This window comes from Mastigoproctus giganteus, chromosome 11, assembly GCF_048544385.1.
Source record: "Mastigoproctus giganteus isolate SK-2022 chromosome 11, ASM4854438v1, whole genome shotgun sequence".
Taxonomy (NCBI): domain Eukaryota; kingdom Metazoa; phylum Arthropoda; class Arachnida; order Uropygi; family Thelyphonidae; genus Mastigoproctus; species Mastigoproctus giganteus.
Window position 1 is genome coordinate 37,326,579 of NC_143585.1, and position 22,723 is coordinate 37,349,301.

Here is a 22,723-nt window from a genome sequence, read left to right on the forward strand (position 1 = left end):
AGTCACTTTCTTCATGTACCTTTTTATATCACCTCTATATAAACATCAGCTTTTACTTTTTCCTTCACAGTACTACCTGCAGGAAACAAAAAAAAAAAAAAAAAAAAAAATCATTACTGCATATCCACAAATAGTTCATAGAGCCATTACAAAAACTATTACTTTCATATTAGGTGTTTCCATTATTTTGTCCATCATTGCAGTTAGAGCACCGTTCACAGATGACTATCATATAACAATCATAATAAAATTTATTATGACTGTTTTCTTTAAATATTTTTAATCTGAAATGTTATCCATATAATTATAATACATCTTATAAAACTAAATGTCACAGATAAGATATTATAAGTGGTTGAATTGACTGTACAACTGGAAACAATAATTGAAATGTCCCAATAGTGGCAACAATAATTGAAATGTCCCAATAGTGTGCAATCAACTTGGCCAACACCTAATAAAATTTAAAAAAAGTATTACTTCTGAAATGGTCATATAAATTTTTCACATGATTTCTAAACAAAATGATACTATTAAAAAAAATGAGGCTATTTGGAATCCCATTTCATATATTAGAACAATGGGATACCTTACTCAAAAATGGGATGCCTAGTCATCTCTTTCTTCGCAAATTACTAAGTTAACTTGGTCTTTTGGATTTTTTGTGATGGTATACAGGCACTCCAACTTACGTAATACTTGACTTCCACAAATTCAAATTTACTTTAAAAAAAATCATGGAAATGCATTTTGCATCCCGTAGAAATAAATAGAGGTATTGTGAAAACATCGCAATGTGACCCCAATAACACAGTTTTTTTGGTAATTCGTTACAAGACCTTGGAAGTTGAAATTTTCACAATATAACTAATCTATTTATCTCTCTAAAAGGTCATTTTTATAATGGAGCACTACCCTTTCATCATTATCATATGTTTCATTATATGAATCAATTTTGAATGCCTTTGTTGATATTTTTCTAAAGAACATTTCTGGAGGTCACGACCATAAAACAATAAAAACAATTTGCACTTTCCAGTTTATTGGGCTTTTCTGTTAGTGCATCTAATTATAAACGGGTAGTAAACTCGATCTTATTGCATTTGCGATAATCCCGATAACTGGAATTGTGTGGGTTTTTATGTTATTATGGTGAAATGTGTTCCCCTTCACTGAAATCTTCAATATGTTTCTTCAATCGTCATAAATAAAATTTCAGAATCTTCTTTTCATTCCTATTTACTTATTACAATGATGAAGGGAAGTGACCAATGAAAAGTGCTAGGAAGCCAAACAAAATTGATTTAGAAATGAAGATGAAAATGATTAAGAAGTAAGAAGCAAGACAAAGTTTGTCATCTACTGCATGGGATTTAGGCTTCGCTGCTTCAACAGTTAATGCTATTTCAAAGGACAGTGGCATATAAAAGAACATGTTAAAGGATCAATGCATTTAAGATGAACAGTGATCACAAAACAGTGTTCAAGTGCTATATAGAAGATGGAAAAGCTATATTATTAATGGATGGAAAATCAGATATTCCATCCATATTATTAATAGCCTAATGGCCATTCAAGCAAAAGCAAGAAGTATTTATAAAGATATTAAGGATAAGTATGACAAACCCAAAGTCAAGTTTATGGCAAGCAATTGGGTGGTTTAATAGGTTCAAGCATTGCGCTGGTTTCCACAATGCTAAAGTATGCAATGAAGTCACCAGTGCCGATTCTGCAGCAGCAGAGAAATTTTGTGATGTGTTCAAAAAAAACCCCTTCTAAATTTCCACAGTCCCCAACCTCTGCAGCGGCCTACTTATCAGTTGGAGACGTTAATTCTGGCAACGATGCTCAAAGGGTAAAACTTGCTGACATTATGCCTGTCCCCTCCTTTTTTTGTAATTTTACAATTTTGAAATTTTTGTAATGCACACTTTTGTAACTTTTCCTACACACACGAGATAAAAAAAATTGAATAAATAATTCTATTTACATGTTCGTCGAACATTTATTTTTTGCTTCAATCAAATTCAGCAAGCATAGTTGGCGAGTGTTGCATAAGCATTTAGGGAAATTTCGACTTATGCAGAGTTCCACGAAACGCAACCCTTACATAAGTCAGGGAGTGCCTGTAATAGCATAATTACAATTATTTAAGAAGAAAGGGAAAAAACATCCACAAAACATATGCTAACTAAACAATTCTCCAATAATAAAGAGATTTTAAAATCTTTACACAAGTGAGGTGTTTTTAGTTCAAGTAATTAAATTTCAATAATTATTTATTAAGTAATATTTTTAAATTTCTTAATAAAGAAAAAATTCATGAATACTTAATAATATTAAGATTATTAAAATTATTAAATAGGAAAATCATATTTAACACTGTTTACTGCATAAAAAATATCTTATTTAATACAACTGCAAATATCAAAAAATATACAATATGTGAAGATTAATTTTGTGGTGATGGGGGGGGGGATGAGAAACCTTAAATACATCAATATAATATACAGTGATTTGGCTAATAAATACAACTATGTTTTACTGTTGTAGTGAGCTGAAGATCGATGTTCACACCATGGAGTCAATGTGTGGTTGCAAATCAACTTCACATTATAAATAGTCACTGGAGCTTTGTCAATAGTAAGCTGATGCTGACTGACTACTTTATATTGCACTGTGTTCAAGCCTGTAATACGGTCCCTTTTCCTGGTAGACTAAAAATAAAGAAATGTTTTTAGAAGGGAAAAACCAAATGCAAGTATTAATAAATGAATCCATGAAGTTAGGTCAAGAGCCATATTTTTAAATTATTGGTAATCCATAACATTGGTAACCCATAAGAAATTTGAATGGTCAGCAATAAAATATAATTTGTATTTTAATATAAATGATATATAAGTGAATCTACTACAAATTCAAGTTAAAATTAAATGCTTCTCGCCATGTAAACATTAAGCAAAATTCTTAGTTTATTAGTTCTAAGTAATAATCACAGAAGAGATCTAATTAACTAAACAATTCTGCAAAATTACAATAACATTCCAAACCCATTTTGAGATTTTCTTGCAAGTCTAGGAAGTTCAGGAAATGCTTTCACTCTGCTTTATACAACACTGTGTTGTATAAAGTTCTGCTCAATATTTACATGAGCGAGAAATGTTTAAGTTGAATTTACAGATTGATTGTCATTGTTGTTGTTATTTGGTTTTTAGGAGAATTAGCAACTAAGGCCATTTTGCTCAGGGGATATGCGGTGGTCATTCCCCGACCTTTCCGCATCCTCCGTATTTGGTGGTCACGGGCTCGAACCCCGGTCTAATCAAGAAGCGTGTGCTACGCACTGCTGCTCCTGCCCACCTGGCTATGGAGGCGCCTTACAGTTTGAATGATGAGGCATTAAATTCTCAATCTGTAACCACACTGCATCACATATTGAATACTGCATCACCTGTAATGTGACCCTGTGTTTTGTAGCCTAAAAAATATTTTTTTATAAAGTAAAAAACAAATGCACATATAATGCACTAAACTTGAAAACAATCACAAACAGGGTTCGAAATACCCCCCTAATTGTGCAGTATTGTTGAGTTAATTAGACCTTTTTTTTTGTGATTATTACTTACAACCAAAAAACATGATGATTGCTCAATATTTACATGGGTGAGAAATGTTTAAGTTGAATTTACAGTTTGAATAATGAAGCATTACAATCTCAATCTGTAACCACACTGCATCACATATTGAATACAGAAACATAATGATTATCTTATAATAAAATCCACGACCTTCCCTTACTGGTCATTACAAGTGCCTGGTTTCCCTTCACTGTTTGAGACTGAATCACTTTTTTAATTTATTATGATACATTATGACCTTCTAGGATATCCTTCAAATCCACAGGATGAGTGTCAACCTTCTCAGTTGAGAAACCCTGATCTATAGAGTCCAAAGCAACCGAGAGATAGTAAACAAGTTTTTATTTAAAGAATGAAAAATAAACTCACTCACATATATCTATTTGACATTTGAGTTTCATCTTGAATATAGTGAATGTATAAATGCATCGCTTCCAATATTACTTGCATTACATAGCTCGGGGCAACTGTTTTGTACCTGCATTCCTTTTTTAATATAATATAAGAGAACACATTGAATGAAAATTTTCATAACTCTGCAGAGAATTCTTCCATTTATCCCAGTAATTTCTTTACTAATACATAGTTTGAGTTTTTGTGTTTTTTTTTTTGTAGTTGTATGTGCATCAGCAACTTAGACCATATATATTACATCTGTAAATCGAGTGTGTTCTGTGGTCAATTTGCCGTTTTGCTGGACAAAAAAAAAAAAAATAAATAAAAAACACAGAGTTCCTGGGAGCAACCTCACCTGAGGATAACTAATTCGGCTGTTTTTTGAGAAAAAAGCCCATAAAATTTCCTCATATCACTGATGGGATTCAAACTGAGGCCTTTTCCATCTGGTGTGAGGAGGATGGTGCTTATATGAACTGTGCTATCTGTGAGGGCTTGAACTCTTCCGTAATTCTTGGCTTAGTTGCATGCACACAAGTCAGGTGTTGTATGATCGGGGGCATGAATGACACATCCAAAGTAAGAAATGGACTGGCCTGGAAAGATTTTGAATAAAAGGTTCATACTTGCTCTTGCTTGATGTTGCTCTGCCACACTGATACCACATCTTGTCTATGCTGTCAATTTGTACATTCTGTATTTGTAATTCCTAAATCATGTCACTTTAGTGTTCTGCAGTGATTGAATTGAAATCTTGGCCACTTTTATTTTCAAGGGAAAAAAAAAAAAAAGGGGACCAATAATCTTAAAACAACACACATACTGTCATCTTCAGTGAAGTAGCAATTCATCAATACGATGTGGATTATTGGTAACCCAGTTATGACAATGCTGTTTGTTGATATCACCATTCAAAAGAAAATTTGCTTCATTGAAAAATAACTGTTTGAGTTATTTTTTTAAGTTCAGGTAATACTGTCCACTTTAACCCCATAAAATACATTCAGAAATTTAGTCAATTCATTTTTTTTCATTTTCACTTTCATAAACAGCCATTTTGGTGAGATGGGCGTAATACTGAATGAATCATCTTGAGCTGTTTCAGTGACAAGTGAATTTGCTCTGTATTTAAAGTATATATCAATCTCTCACTCTGTAATTTTGACTGCTACAGTAATGGTGCATTTATAAAATGGTAGCTACCCCTGACTTGGTGGAGTTGATAGAGGTTACATTCAGAACACAAAGCTGCTGAAAGTTATGCTTTGCTTTCAAAAAAACCACTGAATACATGAAATATGACATTGAATGCATCCATGCTCCATGATGAAATGATCTCCCTGGCATGTTTTACAATCTCACTAAAAGCAGACTCCAAATATGCACATGCAGGAGACAAAAACACTAGCAAAATGTGCCATTTCTGATGTACCCTGTATAATCTTAGCAATTTATTGTATTGACTGTTTTATACCTGCATTCCATTTTGATATAAAGCAAGAGATTGAAGGGGGGGGGAAGAAGCAGCAACAAGGATTTTTTTTTTTTTTTGTGCAATTTTAATGTATATTAGAAACTCTGAACTTAGATATAACCTACATGAGGCTTTCTGGTTATCCTTTAACTTATTAATTTGAATAACTTCTTATACAGTGATTAAAGTTTCATATTAGTCAAGAATATCAGCTAACACACATCACATTCTTATTCCTCCAATCACTTTCTAATGTGACTTCAAAATAGCCAACTCACATTGAAAGACATGAGATGACCAATATTAGGTACAAGTTTCCCTTTTAGTTACAGTGTAGACAAATCACTTATTTTTTAAATTTAAAATGTTAGATGGTGATTTTATGGTTTGATTCTGCCTTCACCTTTTAATGCCATGCAAGTCAATGGTAAAAAAGATAAGGACAAAGGTCCTAATTTTTTCAATAGTGTAACATATGTGAGATCAACAAGCATGAACTATAATAATAGTTACATAACTATAATAACATTACAAGATGATACAAATGCAATTAAAATTTTTTTTTTACATACTCACATTAATAGATACATATAGCATACTTTATGGAATTCCTTACCTCTTTTTGATTGTACAGTCTTGCTGTATCACGCCTACGAACACTACGATCATGGATATGTTGAAACGTGTTATGCATCCCAGTAGAAATGCCATGAGGTCGACTTAACTGAAAACACAAAAAACACCAACTATTTATCATGAAAAGAATTAAGAAAAATAAAGGCTTTATTTTTTTCCCCTTCCTCTCAGCACACATCTTACGCATACAAAGACATCTTTGATAATTATATTTTAATTCACCAGAAAAGCATATCCAATACTGCCCAAATTTCTACCAATATCTAAAAGGTAGGAATGTTAGTAAGGAAATAAAAATAAAATGGATGGGGAACCAAAAGGTCATAATAAAGAACTAATTTTATCAGAAGATGCAAATAAAACTTTCAGTCAAAATAATAAGGTAATTAACAAACAAGGTTCATAAAAAAAAAAACCAAAAAAAAAAAAACAACCCAGACCTTTCATTGGCATTGATCTCTCACTTTGTGTGGTTATTATGAGTTGCCTCACCATGAACAGCAAACTAAGCAGTGCTTCTAAGAGAAGTATAACATTTATTTATAATATGGTGCTACTCTTTGTTACTGAAGAGGCTGAAGCTATCTAACTAGGAGGGAACCTACAGATCTCCAAAGATAGGCTTGTGAGGAACTGAGTGGGCCCCAGATCTAATATCCATTCCTCACTTCTTGTGGTGTAACCACCTAGTAGGAAGCCAGGTAAATGACAACTGAACAAACAAAGATGGATTGCCAATATGGGACCAAGCCGATCAACTGGATGAATTATTGCACGAAATCATAACACTATGGTAGGACAAAGCAATCAAGACTAATCACCTCAACACATTCATTGTGCTTGTCAGAAAAACAGGAGATAGACTGCTGCGTATGTTACTGGAACAATCATTAAGATGATTTAACTGATTTAACCAGTACTATTAATACTGGAAGCTTAAATAGCAAAGAAGCAGAAGTAACAGAACAAGGCTGTTATGATATTAGCTGGTAGCATCATATTGTGATATCGCTACCTAAGATTTATAAATCTAACACTCCTCAAAGACTCATTTCTTCTGCAAATCCTCTCACCCACCACCTGGCTTTTGGGTAAGACTACATTTACTGTACAGAATTCTAAAGATTTTATTCAATACATCTGGCATATGATCACTAGTGGTGATTCTTTGCTTTCTTTTGATGTCATTTGTTCAAATACATATCCCTATACAGAATGACATATAGTGTATACAATCCACCTCAGAAAAAGATACCAGCTGGATATCAGAACTAACCTTAGGTGGTTTTAATTTCAAGCCAACAATGTCTCTATAACATAGAGGCACAATGTGACACCTTACTAACACTGTTTTTCTTAATGATAATCTAACTGTACAGATAAACAAACTTAAATTTGCTAATGCTATCAAGGCAGTGTAAGGAAAACCACTAGCCTGTGGGAGGATACAGAGACTAAGAGATTAACAATAGAGGCAAGGCAGAGGTGAAAGTGATTCTTGCACTGCTTCTATTAGAATGTGGGATTGTTAAGGGGAAATCTTGTCTGACAAATATGGATACTATAATGCGAAAGGAACTGGATGCAAAAAATAACCGATATCATATACCTGGATTAAAGGACAGCTTTTGATACTATTGCACATAAAAGACTGCTGTACAAATTGGAGCAGTCTGGCATTAAGGGTAAGTTACTGCTATGGATAAAGGGATAGTTAAGTGGAAGAAGAAGAAAGAGTGGTTATCAATGAACACTGCTCTTCATGGACTAATGTTATTAGTGGAGACCCCAGGGTTCTATGCTAGACCTATTGTTGTTTTCGATATCTATTAATGATATCAATGAAGAAATAGCAGGCTTAATGTTTAAGTTTGCAGATGGTACAAAGGTTGGCAGAGTAGTTAATGACAGAAACCAGGTTGAGCTACTGCAAAAAGATTTATAAAAATTAGGTTGATGGGCTGAGAAATGCCAGTTGAAATTTCAGATTGACAAATGCAAGGTACTACATATGGGTAGCAGTATTCCAGAATAACTTATCAACTGTGTGATACTACCCTGAAGGTAGTGGAAAATGTGGAAAATGAAAAAGACCTGTGAGTAATTGTACAGTCAGATATGAAATTCTATGAGCACTGCAGATATGTTGGCAGGACAGCTCATGGGTTTTTGTCAATGATATACAGGAATTTTAATAACAGAGATAGCCCATTATATAAGGAAATGGTCAAGCCACATCCTGAGCACTGAATTCGAGTGGCTCATTTTAGGAAGAGTGTAGAACTGCTGGAATGGGTACAGAGAAGGGCAAAGAAATTGGTGAGGGGAGCAAAGGGTTGCTCTTACTAAGAAAGACTTTAATTCTGGAAATTGCAGCATCTGGAGACTAGGCACCTGAGAGGTGATTTGAGGTTTTAAAGGCTTTGAATGGATTAAGCAAGCTCAATGCTGATGGGATTCTTCCTCAGACTACACACAAGGGGACATAAATTCAAATTGAGGAAGGATCGTTGCAGAATAGATGTGTTGAAGTTTTCCTTTTGCCAGTAGGTAGTTGATTGCTGGAACAAATTTCTGTCTGTTATTATGAAAGTGGATAGCTTGAATAAATTTAGCAAAGAATTAGGCAACTATTGGAGCAGATTTCTAGGTGAAATGGAAGGTACTTTTTATCTTTGGCTGATGCCATATAAGCTTGCATTCTTGCATCATTTATCACTACTACAGTATATACAAATTCATGACCATGGGTCATGAATTTGTATATACTGTATAGCTCCATTAGTATAGCTCTAGCTACTCTATATTCCAGTATATAGAGTATATACCTCTGAAACACCAAAAAATGCCTAAAATTTTAACCCTACTGTGGTAGCAAAAGCTTGAACAATACCAATATATTATATTTTAACAGACTGCTATGCTTACTGCTTCTAATGTTAAAAAAAAATTACAATTTTAAAACAAGATGTGTGTTTTGCACCTTTTATTTAAAAAAAAAAAAAGAAAAAAAAAAAGGTATCAATTTTGTTAAAAATTACAAAACAGATATTACACATATAATATAAGTTACAAAAAACCATTCTCTTAGTCTTGTGTTTTCTTATTTAAAAGATCATTCAAGTCCTGAAATTTCAAACTGTCCAAAATTTGTCCAATTTTGGTACAAATTATTAACCAATTGGTAGAATAAAAACAAATTATGAACTATATTTTTATCAATATTGCTATTATTTTATTACAATTGAGAAAAGAGAGCAATAATTTTATTTTCCAAATTATTTTAGTCAATGAATTAATCAAACTGTTCAATTATTCTCCTTCATGATCAATGCACTTTTGTAATCACCCCACTACACTGACATATCTTTTGACACAGCTCAACATCAATAATAGTGAATAATTCAATAATCACTTGAAGTTCTTTAAAACATTTCTGCTTTTGTCTGCATATTAAGTATTTTATAACCCCCATAAGAAAAATTCAGGAGGAGGAGTTAGGGCTGGTGGTCAGGATGGCCATTCAATGGCCTATTCAACAACCTCAAAATGTGTTATCAGGCCAACCACGTACCTGCCTTCCTTAATGGGGTGGGGCCCGAATCTTGTTGAAATAAAAAATCTCTCTGACATTGCAGCAGAGGATAAAAAAAACATTTCTAGCATGTTGAGATAGTTATCAACATGCTAGAAATGTTGAGATAGTTATCGGAATCGACTGTCTCATCAAAGATAAAAAAAAAATAGACCAATGAGGTCTTGACTGGAGCTTGCTGCCCAGACAGTCAACCCCTGGGGGGTTATTTCTTTTTCAACAAGGATGTGTGGATTCATTTTCAATGGCCCAGTAGACACAATTGTGCTGGTTAATGTGCCCACTGAGTTTGAACCAGTCTTCATTGGGACACCATAGCTTGTCTTGCAGAGTGGGGGTCAGTATGAATCATATTCATCATGTAGATGATGAAACAGTCATGGGATATATGGCCTCAGAGACATTTTCTTCAGTAAATTGTGAACACTTGGTTGAGAAGTCTCAAGTTCTGTAGAGAGACAATGAACTAACTTTTGAGGACTGATTTATTCTGGGCATCCCAACATGGGTGCATCACACATGGACCCTGTACTTTCAAATTTATCCATCACAGCTTTGATATTTCTTGCTTGAACTGCATAAATGTTAAATTCAGCACTTAGATGCCAACTTGCTTGTGTATTTAGGAAGGATGTAGATTTGCTTCAGCGTGTACAGAGAAGGGCAACAAGATTGTTGATGGGAACAAAGGGATCCTCTTACAAAGAGAGGCTTAAGTTCTGCAAATTGAAGTGACCTGATCAACAAGGTGATCTCATTGAGGTGTATAACGCCTTGAATGGGTTGAGCATGCTGAACTCTGATGGGATTCTTCTGCTTGCTCAGATTACGAATCTAAGGGGCATAAATTCAAATTGAGGAAAGACAGTTGTAGAATAGATGTGCAGAAATTTGCCTTTAGCCAGCGGGTGGTTAATTGATGGAACAAATTTCCATCTGTCATTGTGGAAGTTGATAGCTCAAATAAATTCAAGGAGGAACTGGACAAACTTTTAGAGGGAATGGTTGTGTGAATTTCTTTCTCTCTTTTTTTTTGGCTGATGCTACATAAGCTCATATGCTTGCTTTCTTGCATCACATGCCTCTATTACTATTACTGGTTACTACTCATATAAAAATAACTCTATTACTCATATAAATAACTGTGTTTATGCTTATTTTCTATATAAATATTATTAAAAAAATTTAAAAAAATGTATTTCATATATTTAATTACTTCCATTTTCATGTTATTTTAATAATTTCAAATTTGACACCTTCACAGCAAGCAAAATCTGAAACTACTTCCTACAGAGTAGTGGCCATTTTGAGAAAATACCAAGTTTTGTGCCATCGTCTTTGTGCTATAAAAAAAGAATAATAAACCTTGCAAAAACAATTAGGATAAGAGAGTAGGATTGTAGATTTTTATTGACCTAGTGGGAGAGGGAAAACAAGTAACCTGTTTCACTTTTCAACGTGAAAAAAAAGCATCATTAGCATTCGTCCAGTACCATGGACCATTCTTCAAGAAAAATCCAATCAGTTGCAAAAACAGTGGCAGGGCATCTGACAGGTTCATGCACCCAATTTCTATACAAAACCTGTAAGAAAAATCACTTCAGAAACTATGCATTTGCAGGGGACCACATAAACCATATGCCTGCATTATTTTATCCCTCTCCCCGGTATTTATTATCTTTTGGCCTTTATCTCTTATATTTCAAATTCATTAACTTTTTTATTAAATTCTCACCTATTCACCAATTTTTAATTGTGCTTTGCTTTGGCATATGCTTTACATTAGTAACAGAAGTATTGTCATCTTTTCATGCAATTCTGGTGATTGACTCTGATATTGTTGTGCGATATGTGACAATATACTTATTTCTTTTTATTTGTATATTTATTACTTATTTATTATTTCTTATTTCTTTTTATTTGTATCTGATTCAACCAAGGCTTTTTTTTTAACTATAATTTCTTTACTCTTTCCTCACTCTATTACTTATGTCTTTATCCTTTTTTTCTCTATTTCTTCTTTCTATTAGTCTTATATATACACACACACACACACTTTTTTTTTTACACCTGGTAGTTTTGCACAAGTGGTTTTCACTAAACAAAATCTGACAAAATTTCAGTTTTCCAGACCATTATCAATTGATAAAATGGTATTCACCATTTTCATAAGTTTTCATTTTGCTTTGAAGTCCAAATTTGAAGGCTGAATTTTGAGGCATAGTACTGAACTAATTTATAGTGCTATAACCTCATATACTTTGATTTTGACAACAAGTCTCAGGGTACTGTACAAACTTTTATACTATTCCTGACTCTGATTCAACCAAGGCTAGAAGGTTCAATATTGTAAAATAGAAAAAATACTAAGGGTGATATACTTATGTAAGCAGAATCATCACATTTCTCTGAAATGTGAAGAACAAATAATAAAAGCCAACAAATAAAAGCCACAATCTTTAACAAAGTACACTGCATGAAACAATAAATACTCTGATATTTAACTTCAAAACATAACAGAAAACAAAGATCCAAATGGACCACAAATACCACACGTATGAATAATTATTTCTGGCAGGTTTGGCTTCTTTGTAATAAATGAATTATAATATTTTTTGAATTTTACATACTGTAATTAAGATAGTTTTCCAAATTTTCCTACATTTACTGATTGTTTTACACTCCCCCTAAATTATGTTATTAGATATTATTTTATAAGTACTGCAAAAAAAAAAAAAAAAAACACTAACATAAATGATGAACTATCAAATTAAAATTTGTAAAAAGTTGCTACCAATGTTTACTTACATTTAGTTTTGCTTGCTTCATCCTTGCATAGAATTCATCATCTTCTAATCCCCATCCCCAGTATTTGTTTGACAAGCCATTTACCTAAAATAGTTTTAGAAAACATTAATTTAAGGAGAAGCAAACTAACTTTATTATAGGTCTTGGTTATATTTAATATAATTTCTATGTAGCTGACATTTTCATAAATTCAGATAAAGAATTTTATGTAACCTTTCTGAGACATTAGATGAGGGAAGTGGATGGGAGAAAAAAAAAAAAAAAAAAGAAAGAAGCAAAATCGTGGGTTTTAGAAGCAAAAATAACCATAGAGGTTCAGTAGCAAGGAAAAGGTGTAAATAAAGAAATCTGAAGGGATTGGTAATTAGTGAGATAAAAAAAAAAAAAAAAAAAAAAGAAAGAAAGAAGCAAAATCGTGGGTTTTAGAAGCAAAAATAACCATAGAGGTTCAGTAGCAAGAAAGATGTCAATAGAAAAAAAGAGAGATTCAGCGTAGCATTGTTTTAAATCTCTGTACAAACTAATAGTCAAATAAATCATCAATACCTTAAATTTATACTGCAAAGTTTATGTTGAGAGCAAAAAGATTATAAAATTTTTCATTTCATATTTTAAAGAAGAATAATTTTTGCTTTGAGGGATAGAAAACTTTCAGAACCTTTTCAAAATAATTTTACTTATTCTTCAACTTTTGAATTCATATTCTAGGAAGTGACTTACTCAAACCCCCACTACCCACAACAAATTGTTTACATGAAGTACCCTTGCTGCCCCTTCTCCCTACATTTCTATTTACTTTATACCCTGGGTTCAACTGTTTAACAGTTCTTTGTACAATGAGCTATTAAGCAACTGACATGGTAGACCTGGAAATGGGTTCTGTTTTTAGATTAACAAAATGCATTTATAATATTTATTTGTATTACAGATTTTATGATTTATTTTTGGACCTTTATTTGAAATGATTTTAAAATGATGTACAAGTAGTTTGGTCCATGAACTCAGATAATAGATAACATAATGGATGCTGTGTGAGCCGAAAAACCCAAAATAAATCACAGGGAAAACTATTCCTTCCACCTGAGTTTGGCAACTAGCCTCAGCTGAAGAGTTTTAGAAATTTGTCCAGTTGTCAATAGAAATCAAATTCAGACCTTTCCAAACAAGTGGCAGATGGTAATATATCATGCTGATTATACTGCCACAAAAACCAGATTCTACACAGCAAAGTCTGTTCATCAGTAAACTGTTTCCCAGGATTACTGTTAAGCATTTATCACTATACCACCATAGTGTGCTATTATATATAGTTTAATACTATTGTATTTGTTATTATGCTAATTCTTATGATTAATAGTTGGGGTTATTGCATTTCCAGTATTGTAATGAATTTTTTCTTGTGGTAATACTATTAATTTTAGTTGCAATTATTTAATATTCACATCCACAACTAATTTTCTGTTGTGGATTCTGGCAAAGTTTATATCAAGCTTCAAAAACCATATAATGGCTAGAGTATTACCATTATATGATTCTGTGTATTATAAACAGATATTCCATAACAACGTAACCAGAATGCAAACTGCTGCAAAACTGAAATGGAATAAAAAGTAAGTTAAGTGACTACATTAAAAAATAAAATATTTTGTATGATTATATCTTATTTCTATTTCAGGAACATATTTTCCTCATATGTTTACAATAAATCTCCAACATACATTTACATTTTCCTATGGGAAGAATATGTCTTGCTTTCAGTTTGTTTGTTTGTTATTTGGTTTTTAGGAGCATTAGCAACTAAGGCCATATTGCTCCGGGGATATGCGGTGGTCATTCCCTGACCTTTCCACAACCTCCATATTTGGTGGTCACGGGCTCAAACCGCGGTCTAACCAAAAAGCGTGTGCTACACACTGCTGCTCCTGCCCACCTGGCTATGGAGGCACCCTTGCTTTCAGAGCACAGCTTGTTTGATGAGAGTAATGAGAGTGTCATTTACTTTCAACTGTAATAAGCTAGAATTATATCTTGTCTAACTTTCTATTAATGTAGAAAAATCAATTTTTGTGTGTTTCCATCTGCATACCAGGGCACTCTTCAAATCAATGTCTGTAATTTGATTAGAGTTTCAAGGTAACACTCACAGTTAATGATAGTACTTAGGTGACAAGAATGCTGAATGGATTTCATTGTTAACATCCTGGAAAACAGCATTTCTCCAGACACTCAGATTTTTCAGTTCTTTTGGTGGTGAATCACAATAGTGCATCCAAATCTCATCTTTCTAGTTGCAATGTTGCATAAAATTTTTTTATCTTCACTTTCCATCACCACAACATATTCTCCATAAACTGCTTCTCCTATATTGCATGTTAGCATTCTGGGGAACTGTCATGGAGCATTTTCCCCCAGTGACAGGAAACTAATGAGTTTATGATATTGACCAAAATTTAATGAGTTTTATTTTTAAATATGAAATTAACTAATTGATGAATTTGCACAAATAACTAATTGACACTGTAAATCATGATATTACAAACATAATCACAACAGTTGTGCCAAAGTGTAATGAATATAAAAGTTTTGTGTGTGTTTTTAGTTTTTATTACTTAGTATATGTGATCAAATCCAAACAGAGGTTTTTTTTTCTTAACCTATTCCTTGATTCTGTAACAGAAAAATTTAATGACATGATTTAAATGAGAGATATAAATAAAAAATGTCACTGCAAAGGGAATTTACTGTTTAAATTAACTACAGCTCTATTTTTGACAATTATAACCAACCTTTATGTTATGTGATCCATTTGGATTACAGATATCAACAGACAAGTCAAACACAGAATCCAGCATACATCTAGATAAAGTAAAATAACTACTTTGCATATGTTTTGTAGAAGTACACTAAATGTGTAATCATACTACAAATGCTATTCTTATGGTTTTTCTTATGCTTTTCTTATTTATGCTTAAATTATAACACAAATTCTCAAATATCTCGAAGTACAGTTGACTTTTCAAAAATACATATTACATTACCAAATTAAATTATCACAATGCAGAACCTTAAATCGTACCTAGAGATATGCCAAATTAGGTCAACTTAGAACAATAATTGTTAAGGGGCAGTCTTGAGTAATCAATTTAATAGGTTACTATGATGCAATGACCAAGGAACTGAATGACAAAAAAAATAATTTTGATATCATGTACTTGGATTTCAGAAAGGCATTTGATACTGTTGCATAAACTGGAGCAACGTGTCATTAAGGGCAAGTTAATGCTATGGATAAAAGGATGGTTAAGTAGAAGAAGAGAGAGTGGTTATCAATGGGCACTGCTCTTCATGGACTAATGTTATCAGTGGAGTTCACCAGGGTTCAGTGCTGGGCCCACTGTTGTTTTTAATATTTATTAATTATACTGATGAAGGTATATCTGGCTTAATGTCAAAGTTTGTAGATGATACAAAGTTTGGCAGGGTGGTTAACAACAGTAATGATGATATGCTACTGCAAAAAGATTTAGAAAAATTAGGTTAATGGGCTGAGAAATGGCAGCTGAAGTTTAACATTGAAAACTGCAAGGTACTGCACATATGAGTAGCAGTAATCTCAGAATAACTTATCAATTGTGTGGAACTACACTCAGGGTAATAGAAAATGAAAAATATGTGGGGGAAATTGTACAGTCAGATATGAAATTCTATGAGCAGTGCAGATGTGTTGACAGGACAGCTCAGGGGTTTTGCCGATGATATACAGAAACTTTGCTAGTAGGGATAAGGAGGTAATTATCCCTTTGTACAAGGCCATGGTTAGGCCGTATCTGGAGTATTGTATACAGGTCTGGAGGCCTCACTTCAGAAAGGATGTAGAGCTGTTGGAATGGGTGCAGAGAAGGGCAACCAGATTGGTGAAGGAAACAAAAGGGTGCTCTTACCTAGAAAGGCTTCAGTTCTGTAAATTGCAGCATCTGAAGACTAGGCACCTGCAGAGTGATCTGATTGAGGTATTTAAAGCCTTGAATGGATTGAGTAAGCTGAATGTGAATAGCATTTTTCCTCTTGCTGAGACTACACATATGAGGGTGCATAAATTTAAATTGAAGAAGGATGGTTGCAGAATAGATGTGCAGAAGTTTACCTTCAACCAACGAGTGGTTGATTGTTGGAATAGGCTTCCACCCATTGTTGTGGAAATGGATGGTTTGAAAGCAAGAAAGCTTGCTTTCTTGCATCAATTGCCACTACTACTAATACAATGTAGAAATTCATCAACCTCATTTTGAAAGCTTACAAAATATTTCTGTAAGTAAGGAAACAAGTTTCTTTCCACTGAATAGTCAACAGAAAGAAACTTTGGAACCCATTGTGTACACATTTTTATAAGTGATTGTTGTTAATGATGAAATGTGCACTTCCAACACTGATATTCAAAGTACTGGTTATTTATCATGAAAGAGCAGACTTGCTAAATAAAGTTCTTTGTTTACAATGGTTCTGTCAGTAACAGGGCGCCAGGACTATTTCCAAATGTTTAATTATTGAAATGAAATGAAATAAATGTTTTCTAATGACCACAAATTTTAACTATTAAAGAACTGTCAAATCCTTTTTGTAATCATCTGTAAATGATTGCTGGGGGTTTGACAGTTCACTGGTGGTCATAAGTTAATATAAAAGTTTTGTGGGATCTTCGAAAAATCATAAACAAATAAAATATTGCCATGTAACTTATATTCTTTGGCCAATGGTGAACTATAAACCTTCCTAACTGCCAATAAAATTATATATTTCTTCATTTTAATGCATTAAATAAAAGCTATATAAATTTTTTTTTTTTTTCATAATTGCACATAATATTAAGTTTTTATTAACAGTACATGGTATTTTACCTATGATGTAGGAATTTTACTAAAAAAAAAAAAAAAATCAAGAGTTGGAAAAACTTTCAGAGGACAGATGAAGCATTCATAATAGTTTTCTCTGGAGCACTGACAAAACACAAGTAAAAATAAAAGTTTAATTTACAGACTATAAATACAAATATAAACTTGCTATAAAATATATATTTTATATTTATATTTATATTTATTATATTTTATATTTTATATAAAACTTTTGCCAGGCTTATTTTTGTGAAAAGATGGTGAGAAAACTTTATTATATGCTTAGAGATGACACACTCTTGTCATGTCAATAGTGACACAGGTCAAGAGTACAAGCATATCACCAATGGCTGTCTTGTAGTATAGCTGTTCTCAAAGATAGGGTGGATTCTAACCCCCATCCCTATTTATGTTTAGTTTAATACTGACTGTATGTCTCAAGACATCTGCAACAACAACAACATTTATTACTACTTTATCAATAATTTGGACATTCAAGGATCTTTCTGGTGATTCTCCTTCCAAAAATGGTATACCAGTGCTGAATCGTGAAGGTTTTGCAAACCTCCATCACTGAATAGTTTTTAAAAGATTTTAATATATTTCACAGCCAGCTTATTTTATATTTTTATTTGTGTATATTTTAGTTCATAAATTAAATTTTTATTTTTAATTGTGCTTGGTTAGCACTTCAAAGAACACTTATGACAAAGAAGTAATTATTCCATTATATAAAACCTTGGTGGCCATGTCTTGAGTATTATACCAAGTTAGCCAACTTATGTTATGCTTCATTTCAGGAAGGATATGAATCTACTAAAAATATGCAGCAGAGAACAACTTAATATCAATTAGTTATTGATATAAAGAAATATTCCTATAGTGAGAAATTTAGCCTTGTGTATTGCAAAGATCAGATCAAAGTCGTTAAGGCTCCAAAAGATTTGAGTAAATTATATAATAATGGGAATTTCTTTTAAATTTCCATTTTCTTCTAAATACAAGAAAATTTTCTTTAAATCAACATATCATTAACTGCTGAAGCAATCTACTACTACCTTGCAGAACATTTACAATAAAGAGTGTTAGACAGATAATTGAATGAAACATGGGGACAGTTTTTTTGTTTGTTTTTTAAGACTGATGCTAAATGAGCTTGGCTTTCTTGCATCAATTTGTCTTTATTAACACTAATAATTTATTTAAACAATATACTACTGTGGACAAGGATTACAGAATTTCTAGCAGCCTTCATATTTTACTACAGCATACTGATTAACATTCTATTGTTCATTCTGAATATTCAGCTATTGCAGATCAATTATTTATATCTTTTATTATTTATGAAAATATTTGATATATACACTTCAAAATCTCAAAAATCAGCTTAATCCATTAGTTAATTTTGTACCTTAGATATGAATTAATTGTTAGAGGTCTGAATGCATTTACTGATGATAGTCAAACTGAGCTTTTCTCTTACCCACACTTTAACATTACAATTGTAATAAATTGAAGTTGTCACAAATTGCCTCATATACAGTGATCAACTGAAATACAAAATGGTATTCTTAAATATTTTACTTTAATAATATAATTTTTATTTTCTATTAGAAATATATTTATCAGACCAAACCATACTTACAAGTTCAAAATGCTTCCGAGTTAATATTAAAATTCCTCCAACAAAAGTTTTGTAATGATATTTGGGATGAAGTTCTGGAGCAGCAACATGAAATGGACCATCAGCTGGATAACTATAACTCAATTGTGGATTCATTGGCAACAAATCAACATCATGCATTACTAAATAGTCACATTCCTCTCTACTCAGAAGGTGGCCAATGTTGATGAGAGAACCTCGGTTGAAGCTGGAACGAAGAGGACAACTTCAAATCCATTGTACCTTTAACTAATACTTCTGAAGAGTACAAAATTCTATTACAAGCATGAAAAGGTGACAGCAAATATTTCTGTAGCACTGTAGTTAAACCTTTCAATAAAGATTTCAATCTAATTTAAGTTAGTACCTGATTCCACACATTTTAAATTACACTGAAGTTGAATATTTATTAATGAAAAAAAAAAAAAAGATATTGAAAACAAAAACTGACTATTCATACATGCAAAGTAACAATAAGAGTTATATTTATTGTACACTCTACCAAATATCTGAAAGTGCAAGTTATTAAAATTTTATACAGTATAATATTTTTTATAAATACAATATGCTTTCAAATTGTAATATGTGTATTTTTGTTTCCTTTATTTATTATTGACAAAGTCAATATTTAAGTAAAATAAAGAGAAATTGCTACTTCTTAATATCAGAAAAGCGCAGAAAAATTTCTGAATAAATAATGTTTCTATTGAAATAATTTTCTGTTGAAATAATTTTCAACAGAAAATTATTTCAACATTCATTCATTATAACTAAATTTTGGAACAACAAAATGATTCATTACTACCTACTTAATGATTCATTAAGTAGGTAGTAATGGGATTTTACTGCACAACAATTTTGCTAGCAGGCACAAAGAAGTGATTATTCCGTTATACAAGGCAGTGATTAGGCTATATCTTGAGTACTGTATACAGGTTTGAAAGCCTCATTTTAGGAAGAATGGAGAATCTGTTGGAAATGGACGCAAAGAGAAACAATATCAATTAGCAATAGAAATGGGTGCTCTTGAGTTCTCTAAATTATAGAATCTGAAAACTAGTCACCTGTAAGGAGACCTGATTGAAGTGTTTAAGGCTTTAAATGGGTTGAATAATTTAAATGCGGACAGCATCTACTATTTCTCCGATTACACACACATAAGATATAAATTTACAGGACAGATACAGAAAAATTTGTTAATGTTGTGGAAGTTGGTAGTTGTTACTTTAAAAATTTAAAGGATTAAAGAAATTAATGCTGGCCATCAAGAAAGAATTTTTTGCAACTCAGGAATAAAAGTTGCAGATTCTAAAAAAAATTGCTTTCCCTCTAAAGAAACCAAAAGTAATCTCCCATCACGGCATTATATCAATGACCTTTATACAGCTTTTCCATTGTGGATACATCCTGATGAAAGCTCATCACCCCTCATTCCCCTTGCTCATCACTTAAATCTTCCAAAATTTTGAGGAAAATTAAAGTAGAAATGAAGAAAATGAGTATTCGAAGACATTTGGCAGTGCATATCTTTATAACATTGCAGTAAAGACAATATCAAATATAATTGTCTTCCAAGAAATCCATGCACAACTGCTTTAACTGATCTCTAAGCTTTCAGTACCCTGTAACTTTGTTTCAAATACATCATCTTTGAGGAGTTTATCTGAGGCACAATGAAAATTCCTTCTTTCAGTATTGCATCTATTAAATTGGGAAACACTTCCCTTAGGTAGCAGAATCCACTTCCTTCTTTATCAAAACTTGACAAAATTCTTAATCAATTCAAGCTTTATACAAGGTGGAGGAACCTATTTTGGCTCCACCGGTGGAAAACATTTTATATTACTTATACAGCCCTGGTAAAAATTCTTCCCACTTTTCCCATGACTGTACAATATAATGTTTTTCTGTTGTATGACTGCCACGCAAACATAGAAAACAACAGTATTTTGTGAACCTCCCTGTAGAACAGTGAATAATCCAATTATCTTAAGATGACTGCAGACATTCCAAGCAAAGTCATGGTACTTTATTGCACTCATGACCTTGGACATATTTTCATATGTCCAATTGATGCTGAATTTGAATATGGGGAGTACAATGTGTACAGAGAGGAGAGAGAAGAGGTTGAGGGGTTATGCTCTTAGTTAAGAAGCATATTAAATCTAAGACAAAGCATCCACTCGACATGGGTGACCAGTGCAACACTGAACGAGCCTGGTGTGATATAAGTACTGCAAAAACAAAACTGAGAGTAGGAGTTTGTTATAGACCTAATAACCGTGATGAGTATATCAAACAGCTATACACAGAAATAGAGTGGGCCAGTAAATCAGAATGTCTTATAATGGGATATGATTTATTTCCTATATGATTTTAACTTTCCAGATGTTGAGTGGAATTTGTGGGTTGGTCTTCACACACTAGCAAGGCTTTTGTAGATTTCTTGGAGGACTTTTCTACAGCAGCAGCAGCAGCAGTTTCTACAGAGGCAACAAGAGGAAGCAACACTCTTAATCTGGTTATCAGCAGTGATTCTTCATGCATTAAGAATCTGCGGGTAAAAGTCCCACTGGGTGGCAGTGATTACAGTGTCCTAATGTGAAATTTAATTAAAGACATAATTACTGTTAAGGGTAAAGGCTTTTGCCTTTGTAAGGGTGACTACAGTGGTCTCGGACTTTTTAAATTCTATACAATGGGACTAACTGATGATGTTACCATCAGCGAATTCTAAATGGGAAGCATTCGGGGTAGTAATCATAGACGCTACTACACTTTTCATACCAATGAAGAAATATTGTTCAAGGTTTAGCCTTGAACAATATTCCTTTTTATTTCAGCCAGTTTGTTTGCAAGCTAAGGCAGATTGTGAGAAGTCTCTGGCAAAGAATGCAAAGAAAAGCAGCAGAGACTACTTATATTAACGGCAGAAGGAAGGGATTGAATCGCATTGGGCCAATTGATGTCAATGGGTTAACTGTTAATGATCCTACTCAGGTTGCAAACAAACTGAACAGGTATTTTCCATCCACATTTACACGTGATGAATTCTTTAAGGGAGAGGATGCCAGAATTTTATCAAACTTGAACAGGGAGCTAAATTACTTTGTGGTGACTGAAAGGAAAGCGGAACAGAAATTGTTGAAGCCAAACATAAAAAAGGTGACTCATAATAACTGAATGGAATACACCAACCATATATGACTGAAAGTTTATTAACATGGAATAATAAAATCAGAATAAAATGTAAAAATAAAACACACTGAAAGCTGTAGAGTTAAAAGTGATACAATGATAGATAAATATATAAAATTAAAATATATGAAACATTACAAATTAAAAGTGATAAAACAACAATAGCTTTCAAAGGTGACTGCCTCCTTTATCAACAGTGAAACTTGATTGTCATGACATAATCCTTAAATAACATCAGCAGTATTACAGCGCATTACTGCAGGAGCATAGGAATTATCCTCCACATGTGCATGAAGACTAGAAATTGCTCGGGAGTGTGCCAAGCAGAACTGTTCATCCCTTCCAAAAATTACAGTTTTAAAGTAGGGATGAATATGAACTTCCCTATCTCTATTAATGGCATTATGTTCTGATAAACAAATCCAC

At 32.7% G+C, this 22,723-nt stretch overlaps 1 protein-coding gene across 1 annotated transcript in view; it reads right to left on the minus strand.

Moving 5' to 3' along the window:
- Window positions 1-2,476: 2,476 nt before the first annotated feature.
- beta4GalT7 (beta-1,4-galactosyltransferase 7) overlaps window positions 2,477-22,723 on the minus strand; it is a 46,403-nt gene continuing 26,156 nt past the window's right edge. The window contains exons 4-7 of the mRNA XM_090384843.1: window positions 19,082-19,307; window positions 12,548-12,631; window positions 6,125-6,232; window positions 2,477-2,717 (exon numbers count right to left, since the gene is read on the minus strand). Of these exons, the coding sequence (XP_090240969.1) occupies window positions 2,535-2,717; window positions 6,125-6,232; window positions 12,548-12,631; window positions 19,082-19,307 (601 nt within the window). The 3' untranslated portion in view covers window positions 2,477-2,534. The remainder of the gene's footprint in view (window positions 2,718-6,124; window positions 6,233-12,547; window positions 12,632-19,081; window positions 19,308-22,723) is intronic.